This window comes from Procambarus clarkii, chromosome 5, assembly GCF_040958095.1.
Source record: "Procambarus clarkii isolate CNS0578487 chromosome 5, FALCON_Pclarkii_2.0, whole genome shotgun sequence".
Classification (NCBI taxonomy): domain Eukaryota; kingdom Metazoa; phylum Arthropoda; class Malacostraca; order Decapoda; family Cambaridae; genus Procambarus; species Procambarus clarkii.
This window is the reverse complement of record NC_091154.1, coordinates 28113572-28136634: the sequence shown is the minus strand read 5'-3', so window position 1 is coordinate 28136634 and position 23063 is coordinate 28113572. Positions and strand designations below refer to the sequence as shown.

The 23063-nt window shown below is 42.2% G+C and overlaps 1 protein-coding gene across 1 annotated transcript in view; it reads right to left on the bottom strand.

Moving 5' to 3' along the window:
* The window catches only part of LOC123762417 (putative neural-cadherin 2), a 117830-nt gene that overhangs the window by 31337 nt on the left and 63430 nt on the right, over positions 1–23063 (bottom strand). The window contains exons 2-8 of the mRNA XM_045748933.2: positions 20867–20995; positions 17785–17929; positions 13038–13170; positions 12566–12730; positions 4385–4522; positions 2029–3766; positions 748–981 (exon numbers count right to left, since the gene is read on the bottom strand). Of these exons, the coding sequence (XP_045604889.2) occupies positions 748–981; positions 2029–3766; positions 4385–4522; positions 12566–12730; positions 13038–13170; positions 17785–17929; positions 20867–20995 (2682 nt within the window). The remainder of the gene's footprint in view (positions 1–747; positions 982–2028; positions 3767–4384; positions 4523–12565; positions 12731–13037; positions 13171–17784; positions 17930–20866; positions 20996–23063) is intronic.

Below are 23063 nucleotides of genomic sequence, written 5' to 3'. Positions count from 1 at the left end.
AAATACATTTTTTTAGTAAAACAAGAACAGGTGATGGACAACACCACTGGAGATGGTGTATAAGAACACTTGACTCTCACAGAGACGCACGGAGCTAGTGTTTATAAAGGGTGAACTCGAGAAACAGGTGAGACCCCCGCTATAACACTAACTATGCTGTTTGACCTGGTAACGGGGGTCTTATACAGAGAGTCAACTCTCAGCTTGTTGCTCACAGGCAGCTTCTTTTGCTAAATGAGTTAGCAATATTTATGAAATTAATTTTAAAATGCAAACCACCTGTTTATTTAAGAAAAACGTAAAGCAAAATACACAATAGAACAAATATATGACAACCAATTGAATAAATCCTTATCAAAGTCACCCACAGACGTTTCAGACCAACTTATTCAGAAACAATTGCCAGCGAAGCCTTGTTCATTAGCATCTCAAAAAGCCTCGATCACCATTTCTCGTGGGCCAGATTCACGAAGCAGTTACGCAAGCACTTACGAACCTGTATATCTTTTTTCAATCTTTGGCGACTTTGTTTACAATTATTAAACAGTTAATGAGCTCGAAGCACCGGGAGGCTGTTTATAACAATAACAACAGTTGATTGGGAAGCTTTCATGCTTGTAAGCTGTTTAATAAATGTAATCAAAGCCGTCAAAGATGTACACGTTCGTAAGTACTTGCGTAACTGCTTCGTGAATCTGGCCCCTGGCCCCCAGCATCAGAAACAAGACCGGCGGCGAGGTGACGCACCTTTGAGACCTCCGCCGTCGGCAGCCACCACCTGAATATGGTACTCAGGGGTCGTCTCCCGGTCGAGGCAGCAGAGTGCCGTGCGCACCAGGCCGGTCTCTGGGTGGACGGCGAATATCGCCTCACCGGAACGTTCGTCGATGACGTTCTTCTCGATGGCGTAGGTGAGCCTGGCGTTGGTGCCCTCAGTGGCGTCGTCGGCGTCCCAGGCGGAGATTACCGCCACCGACAGATCTGTAGAGGATGATGGGAAGGGAATGAGCGTAAGTTTTGCTGATGCTGGCAGTTCATGCGCTCTATCATTCTTTTGCTTTCTTTTATATTCTCCTCCTTTTTCTACCCAACCACTTGAAGTGGACGGTAGAGCAACGGTCTCGCTTCATGCAGGTCGGTGTTCAATCCCTGACCGTCCAAGTGGTTGGGTACCATTCTTTTCCCCCCGTCCCATCCCAAATCCTTATCCTGATCCCTTCCACGTGCTATATAGTCGTAATGGCTTGGCACTTCTACCTGGTAATTCCGCTCCCTCCCCCTTTTTCTAGCATTCCTATTCTCTCATTCTCTCATATTCCCTCTTTCTCTTGCGCGTTCTCCACCTTCCTTAGCATCTCCTCAGCAGTCACAGTTCTATGTTAATAATAATGTGAACTCGTCACCAGAACTCGTTTGGTGTTGAGCACAAGGCATATCTACCTTTGGAGGGTTAGGTTAGGTCGTGACCCAAGCTTGCTTACCCACCTGCAAGTATATTTTAGACCAGGTCATTGTTTACGACTAAAGTGAACCCTCATGAACCTACTAGATGAAGTTACCAGTGGTGCCCGAGACGACCTCAAAAAGTCGAGCCATATCCGTATTGGGAGCCGGGGTCGACTCGGGCACCAAAACGCTTCTTTAATTTACATAAATATACATTATATAGGCCACCTAAATATACATCAATAAATAATATATATATATATATATATATATATATATATATATATATATATATATATATATATATATATATATATATATATATATATATGCAATAATGATCACAAAAACACTGATCCAAGTATGCAGAATAACCACATGTGAAAAATAGAAAATAGATCTTCATTCTACTTTGCTCTGATGAGGGCGAATTAGCCGAAAACGCGTTAAGCATTTTCTATTTTTCACATGTGGTTATTCTGCACATTATATATATATATATATATATATATATATATATATATATAAATTGTGAGGGTGCAAGTATATATATAATATATAGGCATTCATTGGGGAGCTTACCGATGGGTCCGTTCTCCTGCACCTCTCCGAACATGGTGGTGTTCGAGAAGACTGGAGGGTTGTCATTGATATCCTTCACCATAATCGTCACCACTGTCTCTACCAGATGCACACGCCCACCACCACGCCCACGACCACGCCCACGACCAGCGCCCGCGGGATTCATAGCTTCGACCCGGTCTCCATCTTCAAATCCCCAAACGAACACACCCGTCTCTTCACACCCTCCACCTTGAGGGCTCGGCGCTCCGTTGTCACTTTGATCATCCAGGGAATAATTAGCGGATCTTGTGTCCCGAGGAACACTCCGAGAAAGGTTTGTAGTGTCGGTGTTGACGAAGGCGCCGAGCGACGTATAGGTAGTTGCAGGTTCGGTGACACGGTTCGAAACCATGTTATTACCGCGGGGGTTGAATGTTTTATTAGCGTGTGTGTTATTGCTGGTGATATTGTGAACGTTGATGAGACTGTCGGTGTTGTGTGTAGCGTAGGCGAAGTAGCGCCTTCTCTTGGTAATGTTTGAAGCTGTGCTTGGAACTCTAGCGTTGAGGGCGACTGTGGTTCTGGATGTTATAGTCTTCTGTGTTGTCTTACTGTTGCAGTTGTGATTGTAGTCTATGCTGGTCTTCTTTACTTTTCCAGAATTTAATATTGTAGAAAAAAGTACAGACGATTTTTTATTCTTAGTTTGTACTAAACTGTTTTTTTCAGAGAACGTTTTCGAAGGTATTGATTGTTGAAGTGTTGTAACCTTTCTGTGTAACTGAGCCGCAGAGGTTGATATTGCTGGAGAAAATGAAGGCTGTATTAATGCTTCTATATTTTTAACATCCGTATCGTTTATGACCAAAGATGCTGCTCTGGCCGAAGCGCTGTTTGCGTGCTTATAAATATATTTAAATCTTCCAGGGAAACTTGGGGAATAGTCAGAATAAAGTTTAGTTTTTTCCATTTTATTTAAGTAAAATGGTGATGGAATGGAACCCTTGGGAGGCTGAGGGTCAGGACCAGCGCGAGCCTCGCTCTGGTCTTCCAATATTATCCTGGATGACCTGGGAACAGTAGCAGGAGTGGCGGGGAAAGTGTACCCTCTCTCGTTCCCATTTTCTCTCTTCCTCCTTTTCCTTCCCTGTTGTGAGGTGTGAGAGAGACTTGAAAGAGGAATTATTGGCTGGTGCCTTTCGTCACTTTCCTTGTATTTTCTCTTCTTCTCGAGCTGCGGACTGAAGGAGGGAGTAGGGTGCGATGGACGAACTTCCTCACCCTTGCTGTCTCTCCACGTTTCTTGAGATACTTGAGAGATTGGAAAGCGAGCCGGTGTCTCAGTCTCGCGCTCTCTCCTCGTCTCCAGATGATCCTGAGAGCGGGAGGTGGCAGCGTACGGTGTCTGAGTTAGTCTGTCGAACTTGTTCTGTCTCCTTACTTTTTGCGTCCCCCGGGAGACCGTGGTCTCTTGATGTCCACTCCTGACCGTGGTCTCCTGACGTCCACTCCTGACCGTGGCCTCCTGACGTCCACTCCTGACCGTGGTCTCCTGACGTCCACTCCTGACCGTGGTCTCCTGACGTTTACTCCTGACCGTGGTCTCCTGACGTTTACTCCTGACCGTGGTCTCCTGACGTTGGCTGCGGACCGCGATCTTTTGGCTCTCGCTGTGGCCGGCGGTCTCCTGACTATCCCGGACCTGAACTGTCACTTTCCATACCCCTTTGCCGTCAGGAGGGTCACGGTCCAACGCCTGCAACACCAGAGCAAGTGTCAATATTGATCAATATATGGCATATATATACATGTACACTTGTAACTGTATACTTCTGTACCTGGAAACACAGGCGGAACCTCGCGGTGAATGTTGAAAACTCTTACAAATAAAAATAAAGCAGTGTAAATCAATGCTGACAAAACAGAGCGGGACAACACTCTAGCAGGAGCATAGACCTCCAGCACCAAGCACCACCACCAGTGGCACTCAGCACCACCACCAGTGGCACCAAGCACCACCACTAGCAGCACTCAGCACCACCACCAGCAGCAGCTCCAAGCACCACCACCAGTAGCACTCAGCACCACCACCAGCAGCAGCACCAAGTACCACCACTAGCACAGAGCACCACCAGTGGCACCAACCACCACCACCAGCAGCACTCAGCACCACCACCAGCAGCACTCAGCACCACCACCAGCAGCACTCAGCACCACCAACAGTAGCACTCAGCACCACCACCAGCAGCAACACCAAGCACCACCACTAGCACAGAGCACCACCAGTGGCACTAAGGACCACTGGCACAAAAGAGCACCGCTCAACAGGAAGAAGTACCAAGTAACGGTGGGTAAGACCGTAGGTAAACATCACCCTGAGCTGGAGGAGCTCCCCGGTGAGGGGGTTGATGGTGAAGAAGGCGTTGTTGGGGGTCAGGCCGTCGACGCCGTCCCCTCGCAGGCTGTAGCGAAGTCCGTACCGATCCCCGCGGTCTCTGTCTCTGGCTTCTACCTGAGGGGAGGAAGGGAGGGGGGTACATGAGCCCAGGCACTCTGCCTAACCCTGGCACTTATCACTTACTGTGTAACTCTGACATTCGTATTTAATAATTATTAAATAAGTGTATTTATTAATACACCCTTCTGAAGATGTATTATTAAATACGAAAGTACTTAAGGAAATTCCTGTTTCAATTCTTCCTTCGTGACACTGTCATATATATATATATATATATATATATATATATATATATATATATATATATATATATATATATATATATATATTTTTTTTTTTTTTAAATAATATAAGAGTACCACCTCTAGCTGGAAGAAGGGGGACCCATAGCCTCGGAGGAAACCACGCATAACGCATTAGAGGGAATGTTTAGATCCCCTCCAATACAGTTTCTGTGTGCTTTTCTCCTACCACCCCCTTCCTTGAATATTTTTTGTGCTTTATTATGCATTTGATGGTTACAAGATATACATGGGTTGATACAAAAATAATAATGCAAAAAGGTGCTTAAAGGTTATGGATCTCTTGAAGAACACAACAATGGGAAACATTATATATATATATATATATATATATATATATATATATATATATATATATATATATATATATATATATATATATATATATATATATATATATTGGGGGGTACCACCACTGGTGCAATTATAGGGACCCACAGCCTCAGAGAAGGGAACACAGAGCATTCAGGGAAAAACTTGCCATTTAACTCTGAATACGTAAGAGTGTTCGCTTCTCCTATCACCCCCCTTTTGTATGGTGTACACTGTTATGCAAGGTTATACAGTTACATATCTGATTTTATACAAAAAATTAACATTAAGAGGACACAAAAAAAAGTTCGCTTCCTAGAGGCTGTACATTTCCTCGAACTCCTCCGACGCCGGGCATGAACCAAGGATTCCTATGGTTGTGTCGACTGGGACGTTGGTAAATAGGGATTCAACGTCCAGGGAAGCGATGATACCATCGGGCTGGGTAGATTTGATCAATTCTAGGAAATTTTTTCCTAGAATTGATCAAATCTACCCAGCCCGAAGATATCATCGCTTCCCTGGACGTTGAATCCCTGTTTACCAACGTCCCAGTCGACACAACCATAGGAATGATACTGGACAGAGTATACAGAGACGAGAGCACCCCCAAATTAGACATACCTGAGCCACACTTGAAAAGTCTTCTCGAAGCATGTACAAAGGAAGCCCCTTTCATCAGTCCACAAGGAGACATGTATTTACAAATAGACGGAGTAGCAATGGGCTCCCCCTTAGGAGTTTTATTTGCTAATTTTTATATGGGAACCATCGAAGATAGGGTCTTCAGTAGCAGACAAAAACCAACTGTATACTGCCGTTATGTAGATGACATATTCGTAATAGTAAAAGACTCAGATGAACTAATTGACCTAAAAAGACACCTAGAGAGAGAGTCAGTACTCCGATTTACACATGAAAATAGTGAAAATAAGTCTGCCATTCCTGGATGTACTAATAACAAAAACAGGAACCTCTTTAAGCACCAACGTATATACCAAGCCCACCAACATAGGATTATGCCTGAACGGTAGAAGTGAGTGCCCCCAAAGATACAAAGCCAGTGTTCTCAATGCTTATATTCGTCGAGCGCTTACCCACTGCTCTGAATGGAGCAACGTGAGTAGAGAGTTTGAAAGAGTAACTCAGGTATTGGTGAACAACGGATATAGCAACGCGGAAATAAACGCTGCTATAAGAAGACACTTGGACCGTTGGTATAATTCAGAACCTAGAACAGAAACCACAACACCCCCAATAAAATTATATTACAAATCAACCATGCACAGTGAACATATAAAAGAGGAAAGAATAATGAAAGAAATAATCCGTAAAGGAGTAAAAAGCACTACTCCTAATCAAAACATAAACCTATAATATTCTACAAAACCAAGAAGACTTCCGAACTCCTTATCAAAAACAGCCTGAAGCCGACGGAGAACCCTCTACAGCAGTCAAGCGTTGTATACATGTACACTTGCCCCCACGAAGGATGTAACCTTCAATGTAAGTACATAGGTATGACGTCGACCAAGCTGGCGAGGCGTTTGACATGCCATCTTCAATCTGGTGCCCCTAGGAATCACATGAGACAAGCCCATAACATTACTCTAACCAGAGAAATGTTGAACAAGAATACCTGCATAATAGACAAAACCCAAGATGCAAGAAGATTACATATTCTTCAGGCAGTTCACATAAGAATAGAGCGACCTACCATGAACACCCAAATCACGGAACTATTTACTCTACCCACCATGAGAGTAAGGACAAGACAAGAACATATCGATGCCAACACAGAAGACAATGTCCAACATAATAGGCCAATTACACTGGATTAATCTTTGTGTTTAGATAGGAGCTGCTCGTATGGGCCAATAAGCCTTCTGCAGCCTCTATGTTTCACCTCACATCCCTTATGTATCCCCCCATGTTTTCACCTTTATTGTATTATCACCTGACCCAGTATATATATATATATATATATATATATATATATATATATATATATATATATATATATATATATATATATATATATATATATATAGACATATGACGTATCTAGTAGCCAGAACGCACTTCTCAGCCTACTATGCAAGGCCCGACTTGCCTAACAAGCCAAGTTTTCATGAATTAATGTTTTTTCGACTACCTAACCTACCTAACCTAACCTAGCTTTTTCGGCTACCTAACCTAACCTAACCTATAAAGATAGGTTAGCTTAGGTTAGGTAGGGTTGGTTAGGTTCGGTCATATATCTACGTTAATTTTAACTCCAATAAAAAAAAATTGACCTCATACATAATGAAATGGGTAGCTTTATCATTTCATAAGAAAAAAATTTGAGAAAATATATTAATTCAAGAAAACTTGGCTTATTAGGCAAATCGGGCCTTGCATAGTAGGCTGAGAAGTGCGTTCTGGCTACTAGGTACGACATATATATATATATATATATATATATATATATATATATATATATATATATATATATATATATATATATATGTCGTACCTAGTAGCCAGAACGCTACTTATAATTAATATATATATATATATATATATATATATATATATATATATATATATATATATATATATATATAAGTGCGTTCTGGCTACTAGGTACGACATATATATATATATATATATATATATATATATATATATATATATATATATATATATATATATATATATATATATATATATGTCGTACCTAGTAGCCAGAACGCACTTCTCGGCCTACTATGCAAGGCCCGATTTGCCTAATAAGCCAAGTTTTCTTGAATTAATATATTTTCTCAAATTTTTTTCTTATGAAATGATAAAGCTACCCATTTCATTATGTATGAGGTCAATTTTTTTGTATTGGAGTTAAAATTGACGTAGATATATGACCAAACCTAACCAACCCTACCTATCTTTATAGGTTAGGTTAGGTTAAGTAGCCCAAAAAGTTAGGTTAGGTTAGGTTAGGTTAGGTAGGTTAGGTAGTCGAAAAACAATTAATTCATGAAAACTTGGCTTATTAGGCAAATCGGGCCTTGCATAGTAGGCTGATAAGTGCATTCTGGCTACTAGGTATGACATATATATATATATATATATATATATATATATATATATATATATATATATATATATATATATATATATATATATATATATGTATATATATATATATATATATATATATATATATATATATATATATATATATATATATATATATATATATATATATATATGCAAACAAGCCTGAATGGTCCCCAGGACTATATACAACTGAAAACTCACACCCCAGAAGTGACTCGAACCCATACTCCCAGGAGCAACCACAACTGGTATGTACAGGGACGCCTTAATCCGCTTGACCATCACGACCGGACATAAGGAAGTGATAGCCGAGGCTATTTGAACCACTTCCCCGCCGGCACTCGGATGGTAATCTTGGGCATAGCATTTTATCAAATCACCTCATTCTTTGGGGCACACGTGAGGAACACAAATGCAAACAAATGCATGGTCAAGCGGATTAAGGCGTCCCTGTACATACCAGTTGTGGTTGCTCCTGGGAGTATGGGTTCGAGTCACTTCTGGGGTGTGAGTTTTCAGTTGTATATAGTCCTGGGGACCATTCAGGCTTGTTTGCATTTGTGTTCCTCACGTGTGCCCCAAAGAATGAGGTGATTTGATAAAATGCTATGCCCAAGATTACCATCCGAGTGCCGGCGGGGAAGTGGTTCAAATAGCCTCGGCTATCACTTCCTTATGTCCGGTCGTGATGGTCAAGCGGATTAAGGCGTCCCTGTACATACCAGTTGTGGTTGCTCCTGGGAGTATGGGTTCGAGTCACTTCTGGGGTGTGAGTTTTCAGTTGTATATAGTCCTGGGGACCATTCAGGCTTGTTTGCATTTGTGTTCCTCACGTGTGTCCCAAAGAATGAGGTGATTTGATAAAATGCTATGCCCAAGATTACCATCCGAGTGCCGGCGGGGAAGTGGTTCAAATAGCCTCGGCTATCACTTCCTTATGTTCGGTCGTGATGGTCAAGCGGATTAAGGCGTCCCTGTACATACCAGTTGTGGTTGCTCCTGGGAGTATGGGTTCGAGTCACTTCTGGGGTGTGAGTTTTCAGTTATATATATATATATATATATATATATATATATATATATATATATATATATATATTAGTATATTTTGGTAGCAGTCTTTCCTGTATACATATATTATTAAATATGACCGAAAAAGTAAGATTAATAATTCTAACACGAATTTTCTCAATCTTTCGTACATTTCTTTTCACTGTTGGTGGTAATTCAAAAATCAATTCTCCAAAATTCATTTTTATTTCTAGTCTGACGCGACACTTGAGCGCGTTTCGTAAAACTTATTACATTTTCAAAGACTTTAGTTAACACATGCACAACTGAATAGAACTTACACATCTCCGATTTGTTTATATCTACATTTGAGTGAGGTGGATGGGGTGAGGTGGTATTAATAGGGTATTAATTTCATCAACACAAGACAGAACACGAAACAATGGGTATTGAATGGAAGTGATTGTAGAAAGCCTATTGGTCCATATTTCTTGATGCTTCTATATTGGAGCGGAGTCTTGAGGTGGGTAGAATATAGTTGTGCATTAGTTGGCTGTTGATTGCTGGTGTTGACTTTTTAATGTGTAGTGCCTCGCAAACGTCAAGCCGTCTGCTATCGCTGTATCTATCGATGATCTCTGTGTTGTTTACAAGGATTTCTCTGGCGATGGTTTGATTGTGGGAAGAGATTATATGTTCCTTAATGGAGCCCTGTTGCTTATGCATCGTTAAACGCCTAGAAAGAGATGTTATTGTCTTGCCTATATACTGGGTTTTTTGGAGCTTACAATCCCCAAGAGGGCATTTGAAGGCATAGACGACGTTGGTCTCTTTTAAAGCGTTCTGCTTTGTGTCTGGAGAGTTTCTCATGAGTAGGCTGGCCGTTTTTCTGGTTTTATAGTAAATCGTTAGTTGTATCCTCTGATTTTTGTCTGTAGGGATAACGTTTCTATTAACAATATCTTTCAGGACCCTTTCCTCCGTTTTATGAGCTGTGGAAAAGAAGTTCCTGTAAAATAGTCTAATAGGGGGTATAGGTGTTGTGTTAGTTGTCTCAAGATCAGGTACAAGAGGAGTGTTGTTAACGCATATGTCGACAGTGCTCTCAGCCACAGCTCAGAATGGAAGCAAGTCGACGAAGAACTCTGTAGGGTAAGGCAGGTCCTAGTCAACAACGGCTTCTCCAATGGTTTCATCGAAGACATCATAAGAAGGAAAGTGAAACGCCATGCAACCTCTGAAGAGACAACTAACACAACACCTATTTTGTCTGTAGGGATAACGTTAATAGAAACGTTATCCCTACAGACAAAAATCAGAGGATACAACTGACGATTTACTATAAAACCAGAAAAACGGCCAGCCTACTCATGAGAAACTCTCCAGACACAAAGCAGAACGCTTTAAAAGAGACCAACGTCGTCTATGCCTTCAAATGCCCTCTTGGGGATTGTAAGCTCCAAAAAACCCAGTATATAGGCAAGACAATAACATCTCTTTCTAGGCGTTTAACGATGCATAAGCAACAGGGCTCCATTAAGGAACATATAATCTCTTCCCACAACCAAACCATCGCCAGAGAAATCCTAGTAAACAACACAGAAATCATCGATAGATACAGCGATAGCAGACGGCTTGACGTTTGCGAGGCACTACACATTAAAAAGTCAACACCAGCAATCAACAGCCAACTAATGCACAACTATATTCTACCCACCTCAAGACTCCGCTAAAATATAAAAGCATCAAGAAATATGGATCAATAGGCTTTCTACAATCACTTCCATTTAATACCCATTGTTTCGTGTTCTGTCTTGTGTTGATGAAATTAATACCCTATTAATACCACCTCACCCCATCCACCTCACTCAAATGTAGATATAAACAAATCGGAGATGTGTAAGTTCTATTCAGTTGTGTATGTGTTAACTAAAGTCTTTGAAAATGTAATAAGTTTTACGAAACGCGCTCAAGTGTCGCGTCAGACTAGAAATAAAAATGAATTTTGGAGAATTGATTTTTGAATTACCACCAACAGTGAAAAGAAATGTACGAAAGATTGAGAAAATTCGTGTTAGAATTATTAATCTTACTTTTTCGGTCATATTTAATAATATATATATATATATATATATATATATATATATATATATATATATATATATATATATATATATATATATATATATATATAAATGCGTAAAATTTGAAATGAAATAATGAAAATAATTTTTTTACGTTTTCTGTGTGGAAACTAGGCGGTGTAGCCGGACCGTAAGCGACCACCCTGTCTCAATGTTTACGTTGACATTGTGGCGGTGCTGCTCGTGTCCCTCGCGTTTATTTTTTCATTTAAGACAATATAACTTTAGCAACCCCCAGCAATCACAAACGGAAAGTGTCTGTCAAGTGATAGTGAAGCCTTGTGCCCAGGGATAGCTGGGAAAACCATCAGTTTAGTGATCAAAATGAAAGTGTTTGATGTTTGAATGCAGTGTGCATTCATTGCCTCTGCTCTTAATTCTTACGAACGCTGATTGAGTGCAAGCGTGTGACTCCATTAAGTGTTACAAAACTCATATATATCAGAGATTGTTTTTGTTATTTATTTTTAAATAGTTAAGTGTTTGAATTCAAGGTTATGTAAACAGTTAGCTTCTTGATGATTAAGCATAAAGCAGTGAAATACCCTGGTAGGAAGGGAAGGGAAAGAAGAGCGTCTTGCTTCTTTGAGTAACTAACTATTTAAGTAACATTTCCCTCTCACCAGCCCACATCAAGCCTCTTACTAGTCGTAATCAGCCCTCACAAAGCCTAGTCAACCTTCACCAAGCCTCAACACACCTCCTCCGCTGCCTCTGGTAAGTTCAACTGTATTCTACTTGTATTGCACATAACCCTTTTTTCTCATGTATTTTGGAAAAAAAAGTCCCTCGTTGTGACGCATTCTCACATCATGCCAGTGAATTTTATGGGAAAATGTTTCAATTTATGTCCACGTTTCCAGAAAGCCACCCCGGACATAGAGACATTACAGCATGTATAATGTAACCAAAAGGGTTAGGTCAATGATTCTGGTCCGAGTCATTTCTATATTAATTATGGTTTTTCATTTGACAAGGAAGTTGAAAAATGCTTTCTTCAAAGTTTACTTGCTAATTCCTTCCCTTCACCACCTCCACGCCCTCCCACACCGCCTCCTCCCCTTCCCACACCACCTCCACCCGCTCTCCTACAACATCTCCTCCCCTTCCCACACCACCTCCTCCCCTTCCCACACCACCTCCTCCCCTTCCCACACCACCTCCTCGCCTTCCCACACCACTTCCATCCCCCTCCCACACCACCTTCACCCCTCGACACTACTGACCTTGGCAATAACGAGCGGGAGGTCGCGGTCGTCCTCCTCGATGACCGTGATGGTGGGCTCCGGCCGGAGGAAGTACGGAGGGTTGTCGTTGACGTCGTCGACCTCCACCTGGACGATGGCGTGCGTCATGGCCCCGGCCGCCTCCGCCGCCACCACCAGCTCATGCTACGCGTCCGCATGGCATTAGGAAGAGCTTATCAAAAAATACAACCGCGAAGGATAAAATACATTATACACAGCGTGTCTGTATATCTTTCCCGACTCTGCGCGTTTCGATACTAGCCGCGCGCTGCTGAAATACACTAACTCCCTCACTGTGGCCCTCATCACTATCTCCCTCACTGTGGCCCTCACCACTATCTCCCTCACTGTGGCCCTCACCACTATTAACTCTTTCACTCTGGTCCTCCAGCACTACTAACTCCCTCATTGAGGCCCTCCGGCACTCCTCATATGAGTGGCGATCACCTACCTTGTGGTCGAGGTCGTGGTCAAGTGCCGCCGCCAGGGAGATGACCCCAGAGTGCTGGTCTATAGTGAAGAGTCCGTCTCTGTTGCCGCCGGTGATGCTGTACCTTACCCCACTACCTGTGGAGGAGGGCAAGCTTTGTTACACCACGGGGAGGAGGATGTGGTCCCCTGTGGCAGGTGGGAGGGAAGGAAGGTAGGCTCTGTTGTGTGGGAGGGAAGGAAGGTAGGCTCTGTTGTGTGGGAGGGAAGGAAGGTAGGCTCTGTTGTGTGGGAGGGAAGGAAGGTAGGCTCTGTTGTGTGGGAGGGAAGGAAGGTAGGCTCTGTTGTGTGGGAGGGAAGGAAGGTAGGCTCTGTTGTGTGGGAGGGAAGGAAGGTAGGCTCTGTTGTGTGGGAGGGAAGGAAGGTAGGCTCTGTTGTGTGGGAGGGAAGGAAGGTAGGCTCTGTTGTGTGGGAGGGAAGGGAGGTAGGCTCTGTTGTGTGGGAGGGAAGGAAGGTAGGCTCTGTTGTGTGGGAGGGAAGGAAGGTAGGCTCTGTTGTGTGGGAGGGAAGGAAGGTAGGCTCTGTTGTGTGGGAGGGAAGGAAGGTAGGCTCTGTTGTGTGGGAGGGAAGGAAGGTAGGCTCTGTTGTGTGGGAGGGAAGGAAGGTGATGCAGAGAAAGAAACAAGAAAAATAGAAGCAACAACAAGGGCGACGAAGTGAAGCAAGAGACCACACGCGGTCGCAGTAAGACGCAGATACGACGTCTATTCCACTCTAATATGAAAGGGACAAATTCTGGAGAGAGAGAGAGGGGGAGAAAACAAAAGTCAAAACATTGAGCTTTACCTATGAGAGGCTTCATCATCCCGGCCGCTGACGTGATTTTCTTCAGAAAAGAGAAAAAAATGACTGTAGAGAAACGACCATTTCTTCTCCCCCTCTATATAGTCGCAATGGCATGGCGCTCTCTCCTGATAGTTCCTTTCATTTCTCCCTCGTCAGAATACAGTAATGCATTAATCTTCTCCGGAAAGAAGAAAGGTTTCTCATGTTGCCATCTTCGGGGAATATTAAAGAATGTTCAAAGAGGTAACCCTCCCGAGGAAAATTACGAGGAAAAGGCAATAACACATGAAGGAATCACGTGTGAGGCCGTGAACACGTTGTCATTTGGAGAGAGAGAGAGAGAGAGAGAGAGAGAGAGAGAGAGAGGGAGAGAGAGAGAGGTGGCAAGTCACATTTGCAGAAGAAAGACACAGGCGATGGTGATAACAACATGGTATTGCAAATGAGAGAAGTAAACAAATATGTGGCAAGAAGCTAGTGTTGCGTGAAGAAGTGGACATCTTGGGAATGAGGTTTGCTTCTACAATGACCATGAAAAGTTAGATGCATAACCTAAAGCAAGCAAGGCAGCCAAGAAACTTTCTGCCTTAAGGCGAATCTCATATCTTCTTGATAGCAGGGGTTGCAAAACCTTACGTGAGGCTCAAGGACGCTCCCATCTTGAGTACGCACCTCTCTCCTGGATGTCCTGCCACCCTCGTATACCAGAATTTTGGACAAAGTGGAGAACCGTGCAAGAAGGCTCATCTCTCAACCCGTCCTCTTAAAAATAACGTCGCTTTTCGATCGTATGTGCTATGGACAAAAGTGGACGTAATTTGAAATGAAATCGGCTCACGAAAGTGACGTACTGTCCCGTTTTCTGTTTGAGTCGTCCGGCTTACTCGGAAAGGTTAGGAGAGGAAACTTTCAATTAACGATTTTCATAACGTTTTGAAACTTTATGAAAATTTCCTGCCCAACCTAACCTACCAGAGGACCCTTAACTAACTGTCGTTGAAAAATAATCTCAAATTTATTTTCATTTTTTTTCATTTTCAAATTACGTCCACTTTCGGCCATACGGGCAAACGGCCAAAAACGACGTTATTATTAAGAGGACAGGTTGATCCTCTAGTCTTGGCTCGTTCTCGCTGAATGGTCAGTACATGTGAGTTCTCAACACTGGTTTATATATATATATATATATATATATATATATATATATATATATATATATATATATATATATATATATATAAATATATATATATATATATATATATATATATATATATTATATATATATATATATTATATATTTATATATATATATATATATATATATATATATATATAAATATATATATATATATATATATATATATATATATATATATATAAATATATATATATATATATATATATATATATATATATATATATATATATATATATATATATATATATATATATTTTCTCAAGATTCTCCAACTGGCCAAGTTTGTGGACAAGAAGAAGTTGGAAACCACAACACAAGACGATCATCTGTCAACAATCTCATGTTGGGGTCTTAAGAATATCACTCAACCAGGAGGACGGCAAGCCAAGTTCAGTCATTCCAAGGCTTTTTCGCATCTGAAACGTGTTCTCTTAACATGTAATTAAGCGTGAAATAAAATCATCCAACCATCATATACAGACTTTGTAGTACACTTATATCTAGTGTTCATCCAATACTTAACACGACTGTAAACTATTGGAATTGATGTTTGTTCCTAATCAAAGATTAATAATAAAAAGCTTATTAAAATAGATTAGTTTCTACGGTGAGACTTAAGATGAGCTGATGTTGGATAACATCTCTTAGCTTACAGTTTCAATAAAGCTCCTGTCTTATTGAACCCTCGTCTTAGACAAAAATGGTCGCCGGCAATAATTTCATAGTGGCACTGCTTTATGGCAGTGCCACTATAAATGATCATAATTAATATGAAGTTAGGTTACACCTACAGCAAGACACACTCCCGTCATCAATGCAGCCTCGAGTAATAATAAAACCATCAACATCAATGTTCCTCTTTGTCCTTATGGTTAATGTCAGCCACACACAACTCCTCATCAGTTTCGCTTTCGCAAGTCGTAAGCTTTTCATAAGATTACCTTTTACCGGCAAGAAAACCTTGAAAGCCTTCACAACTTTAGCTTCCAGTAATTGGAAATCACTCATCTCTTTAGCTTCGAGCAACAACGAGCCGCTGATTAGTGCTATTTCCTGGAACCTCATTCTTGTATTAGTTTCAAAGCAACCCCAAGCTCATCATGTGTCTTATTTCCCACTGTAATCATACCCCTTCATGCAACGCCACGGCCCCTCATTAGTTTAACTTCCAGCAAAACTTGCAGACCTACGTTATCACAGTCTGGCAGAGAGTGTCATAAAGGGTGGCATAGCGGGTGTCACAGGTGCTGGGAGAAGAGACAGGGTGGCAGTGTCGAGACTGCGGGGTCTAGTCTGGGCGAGTCTAGTCTATAGCCTTAGCGAAGAGACTTTCCCAGGGAACTAAGTCTATGACTTCCCTGGTCACATTTCTCTAATACTCTATACATTATCTCCCATTAAACACAAGATATGCCCAATCTCCCATTGGGCATAATTTCCCATTAAACACAATCTCCCATTGGGCACAATCTCCCATTGGACACAATGCGCCATTGGAGCTGGCTGCGTGAGTAGAATGTGTGAGCTCTCACGTGACTAATATTGACTTCTGGCGACAGGATTCTTTAAAGACTGGCATGAACCCCGATGGCGTTCAGGGTCAGTAGAATATCAAGAGGGAGGGAGGGAGGGTGGGTTGGAGGCTAAATTGAAATATACTAAAAGCTAATATTTAATTCGCCTTTTCGGAGGACACGAAGTGTTTACTTAAGTTTATTGAGGTCCCCCCCCCCCCTTAGGCTGACTACTGACGTTCCCTTAGGATGCGACCCACAACAGTTGTCTAACTCTCGGGGTCCTATTTTTAACACTGCGAGGTGAACACAGGCTCAGTTGTTTTTTGTTCTCTCCGGGGACCGAACTTAGGTCCGACGGTTTTCCCTTCTATAATTTCTCGATGGCCAAGGATAGACTGGAATATATGTGTAATATATATATGCATGTTGATTAAACCACACACTAGAAAGTAAAGGGACGACGACGTTTCGGTCCGTCCTGAACCATTCTCAATCGACTTGAGGATGGTCCAATCACAATCAATTTAAGGATGGTCCAATCACAATCGACTTGAGGATGGTCCAATCACAATCGACTTGAGGATGGTCCAATCACAATCGACTTGAGAAAGGTCCAGGACGGACCGAAACGTCGTCGTCCCTTCACTTTCTAGTGTGTGGTCTGGTCAACATATTTCAGTCACGTTATTGTGACTCCTCGTCTGTATATGCATGTTACAGAGGTGAGGGGAAGAATGGTGGACAGAGGAAGAGGGAGAAAGAACTCAGGGAGGGAGAAGTGAGGGAGGGAGAAGCGAGGGAGGGAGAAGTGAGGGAGGGAGAAGCGAGGGAGGGAGAAGTGAGTGAGGGAGAAGTGAGAGGGAGGGAGGGGGCAGGTTTCCACTGTCAGACGGGGTCCTGCAGCGCCATCTTCCTGGAATGTCTGTGACCTTCCCGTCTCTATCGCTGGCCTCGGGGACCCGCAGCCTCCAGGACAGATTTTCATCTCCGGCTGGGCACTGATAAACTCCTTTAAGCCGAACACCCTGCCGACCAGACCAAGTTTTCAGCTTACAGGGGTTCCGGCTTGGAGTTAGATCCAAGGACTGTAATTTATTTTATAATCAAGTGATAACTGTAACAAAGAATTTACTAAATGATCTAAAGTCTATCTAATTAATATGATTACAATTAATAAGAGAGTTTAGTCAATTATGCAGCGATACTTTATAGTTACAGCTTCTTTGATCTCCACTTCAAGAGCCTTCTTGAATCTCTTTAAATCTTCAAGACCTCTCAAGAGTTGTTTACTAGGCGACTGTTCTGGGATCATTACCCTCTCACTCAGTCTAAATAACTCACGTTGTGCACCTGTGGAAACACTAACAGTTTCTCAATAACATTGTAGTGACTATTACAAAATATTTCATAGTTATCAAAATAACTAAGTTTATTATGAAGACAATTTAGGCGCAATGCTAGTACGATTATACAGCACTTGGAAGGGATATGAGGGCAAGGAGCTGGGATATGAGGGTAAGGGGCTGGGATATGAGGACAAGGGGCTGGGATATGAGGACAAGTAGCTGGGATATGAGGGCAAGGAGATGGGATATGAGGACAAGGAGTTGGGATATAAGGGCAAGGAGCTGGGTTATGAGAACAAGGAGCTGGGATATGAGGACAAGGAGCTGGGGTATGAGGACAAGGAGCTGGGATATGAGGACAAGGACTTGGGATATAAGGGCAAGGAGCTGGGTTATGAGGACAAGGAGCTGGGTTATGAGGACAAGTAGCTGGGATATGAGGTCAAGGAGCTGGGATATGAGGACAAGTAGCTGGGATATGAGGGCAAGGAGCTGGGATATGAGGTCAAGGAGCTGGGATATGAGAGCAAGGAGCTGGGATATGAGGGCAAGGAGCTGGGATATGAGGGCAAGGAGCTGGGATATGAGGGCAAGGAGCTGGGATATAAGATCAAGGACTGGGATATGAGAGCAAGGAGCTGGGATATGAGGGCAAGGAGCTGGGATATGAGGGCAAGGAGCTGGGATATGAGGACAAGGAGCTGGGATATAAGATCAAGGACTGGGATATGAGAGCAAGGAGCTGGGATATGAGGGCAAGGAGCTGGGATATGAGGGCAAGGAGCTGGGATATGAGGACAAGGAGCTGGGATATAAGATCAAGGACTGGGATATGAGAGCAAGGAGCTGGGATATGAGGGCAAGGAGCTGGGATATGAGGACAAGGAGCTGGGATATAAGATCAAGGAGCTGGGATATGACGGCAAGGAGCTGGGATATGACGGCAAGGAGCTGGGATATGAGGACAAGGAGCTGGGATATGAGGACAAGGAGCTGGGATATGAGGGCAAGGAGCTGGGTTATGAGGGCAAGGGGCTGGGATATGAGGGCAAGGAGCTGGGTTATGAGGACAAGGAGCTGGGTTATGAGGACAAGTAGCTGGGATATGAGGTCAAGGAGCTGGAACATGAGGACAAGTAGCTGGGATATGAGGGCAAGGAGCTGGGATATGAGGGCAAGGAGCTGGGATATGAGGACAAGTAGCTGGGATATGAGGACAAGTAGCTGGGATATGAGGGCAAGGAGATGGGATATGAGGACAAGTAGCTGGGATATGAGGTCAAAGAGCTGGGATATGAGGGCAAGGAGCTGGGCTATGAGGGCAAGGAGCTGGGATATGAGGACAAGGAGCGGGGATATAAGATCAAGGAGCTGGGATATGAGGGTAAGGAGCTGGGATATGAGGGCAAGGAGCTGGAATATGAGGACAAGGAGCTGGGATATAAGATCAAGGAGCTGGGATATGACGGCAAGGAGCTGGGATATGAGGACAAGGAGCTGGGATATGAGGACAAGGAGCTGGGATATGAGGACAAGGAGCTGGGATATTAAGGGCAATGAGCTGGGATATGAGGGCAAGGAACTGGGATATGAGGACAAGGAGCTGGGATATGAGGGCAAGGAGATGGGATATGAGGACAAGGAGCTGGGACATGAGGACAAGGAGCTGGGATTTGACGGCAAGGAGCTGGGATATGACGGCAAGGAGCTGGGATATGAGGACAAGGTGCTGGGATATTAGGGGCAAGGAGCTGGGATATGAGGACAAAGAGCTGGGATATGAGGGCAAGATCCCATATATATATATATATATATATATATATATATATATATATATATATATATATATATATATATATATATGCGAACAAGCCTGAATGGTCCCCAGGACAATATGCAACTGAATATATATATATATATATATATATATATATATATATATATATATATATATATATATATATATATATATATATATATATATGTCGTACCTAGTAGCCAGAACGCACTTCTCAGCCTACTATGCAAGGCCCGATTTGCCTAATAAGCCAAGTTTTCATGAATTAATTGTTTTTCGACTACCTAACCTACCTAACCTAACCTAACCTAACTTTTTCGGCTACCTAACCTAACCTAACCTATAAAGATAGGTTAGGTTAGGTTAGGTAGGGTTGGTTAGGTTCGGTCATATATCTACGTTAATTTTAACTCCAATTAAAAAAAATTGACCTCATACATAATGAAATGGGTAGCTTTATCATTTCATAAGAACAAAATTAGAGAAAATATATTAATTCATGAAAACTTGGCTTATTATTCAAATCGGGCTTTGCATAGTAGGCTGAGAAATGCGTTCTGGCTACTAGGTACGACATGTATATATATATATATATATATATATATATATATATATATATATATATATATATATATATATATATATATATATATATATATATATATATATATATATATAGATGTATGTGAGAGAGAGAGAGGGAGGGAGAGGGAGGAGAGGGGAGAGGGATAAAGACTATATACCGCGTATAAACACGAAACTAGTCACTGGCAACGCATATTAAAATAAAGGAAGACTCTAGCCACTTTATGAACCCAATTACCTCAGAGTTAGGGCGGCGCGGCGTTGCTCTTATATCTGCTGCCGTAAATACCTCCCGCACCACCTTACCAAATTCCCTCATACAAAATGTAAATAGTTGTTTAACTATCAGATAAAGTCTTCCTCGCAGGGCAGTACCTTGTTTATGGGAATAAATCCCCAGTAGATCAACGTAAACACGTACCTTGTTTGAGGATAAATCCCCCCACAGAACAGGAGCAAGTCGTACCAGTTTTAGAAGGATAAATCCCCCACAGAACAAGAGAAACACGTACCGTGATGCTATGCGGCAACTCCCAGCGGGAGAGGAGTGGTACGTACCGTTCTTGTGCGTGGCGGCGACGGTGAGGACAGTAGCAGAGAGAGGAGCGTCCTCAGGCAGTACGGTGCAGTACCGGGGCGCCGTGAACTCCAGAGGTCCTTCACCACTGCCAGACAACAGCCGCGTCGCTGCCCACGGGAAGACAACAATGTTATGAGCACATTTTTATAGGAACTCTCACGTTCTCCACAGGCTTTTAAGTACAAAAATCATTTTCTAATTGTTTGGTATGTAAGGGAAGAGGTAGGTTGGTATATACCTTGAATAGCTTAGGCAGGTGTAGGGTAGGCTTGAATATGTTAGGCAGGTGTAGGGTAGGCTTGAATATGTTAGGCAGGTGTAGGGTAGGCTTGAATATGTTAGGCAGGTGTAGGGTAGGCTTGAATATGTTAGGCAGGTGTAGGGTAGGCTTGAATATGTTAGGCAGGAGTAAGATATGCTTGAATAAGTTAGGCAGGAGTAAAATATGCTTGAATATGTTAGGCAGGAGTAACGTCTACACTTTGCATATGGTTTCTAGGGAGCAGCAGCTTGTAGATGCCAGGTCAGTCTCCACGAAATGTTTGTGGTGGTCATACCAATATAAGTATACCGAAGATGACATCCTTCACTGGGGCGTGTAAACTGGTATACCACGTTGGCTTTTTGGAGAGGGTTGTATTGTTTATTGAAGCTGTTCTTAGGTATTAAATGAGCAGTCCTTTTTGTTTGGTAATAAATAATGAAATCCAAATTTTGGTCTGAGGTTGTCGGTTGTACTTCATTTGAAATTATATACTTTTTTATTCTTGCCTCTGTTTTTTTATACTGTGAGTTCATCATGGATTTGTAATAGAGTTTTTTGGGAAGGGGTTAATTGCTTGCTGTTGCCGTTGTTGTTCTCTGTTATCCCATTTTTCTAAATATATTCTGATACGGGTGTTAACTTCTCTGTTCGTGTATCTATTGTTTGTTAATACTGGAAGGTTTCTGTCCAATTATGTGTGTATGTTATGCTAGTCAGAACAATGTGTAAGGGCTGTGTGTATATACAGCAGGGTCTCCCCTACACACACCCTCGACATCTGCCCTTACACACAGCCTCTCTGTCTCTCTCCGAACATACCCACCACCTTCGCCCTATTTGTTGTAACACTCTTCAATACACATTGTCTTCATCACTGTAAACATCTTCACACCCTCTACACTCCTCCACCACATGCTCACAATCTCCCACCACCCACACACCTGCTCCATGTCCTCCCACATACGCTCCCTATCTTCTCCCAGCACTCACACACACCCTTCCACTATCTCCTTTCTTCTTTCAATAGGAGACTGTGGGAGAGATTAAAGCCCTTGCGGGTCCTTGTTGGTATCAATCATGGAATTAACGTGAGACTTGCTAGAATGTTTTATGTATCATTTATACGCTCTGTGATTGACTACAATGCTCTACATCTCACACTGTATACTGACAAAGAGCTGAAATCTCTTGAAACCTTGCAAAATGAAGCTATGCGTCTCATCCTTGGGGCTCCAAAGTCCACGAGAATAGTTAATATGAGAGCAGAGTTAAAATTACCTACCATAAGTGAGAGAATTTTGTCTATTAGCACAGTTTTCGGCGTAAAGGCATTGAGTAGATCTAGACAACACATGAAGTTTCAAGCTAAACTTTCTAATATGCTGCACTCACCTGAGGTCTATAGAAGAAGAACGAAATCTGATTATGTATTTTGGTTCTTCAAGGGAGCCAACTCCATCAAAATATTAAATATGTACCCAACTCAATTAATGATTAATCAACCAATTACCCCAGGGGATAACTGGGATCTATCAGTTGATTTTGTAAATGCGCCCAAGAAAGGTAGTGTGCACTCTACATTATGAAAACAGTTAACACTGAAAAGCATCACTGAAAGTACTTAGAGTATGGGTAACGATGTGTATCAGTGCTATACCGACGGCTCTATAGAAGAAGGTGGACGATGTACCGGATGTGCATGCAATATATTTGAACAATTTTCTCTCGTACATACAGCAATAAAGCGCGTCAATGACTGGGCAAGTACAACTCAAACCGAACTTGCAGGCATATACCTTGCCACTGAATTTTTAAAAGACAAAGGCAGTGGACTTATATACTGTGACTCGCAGAGTGCACTCCTGGCACTGAACGCACATAGTAGTGACACCCAGAAAATAGTCAGTGAT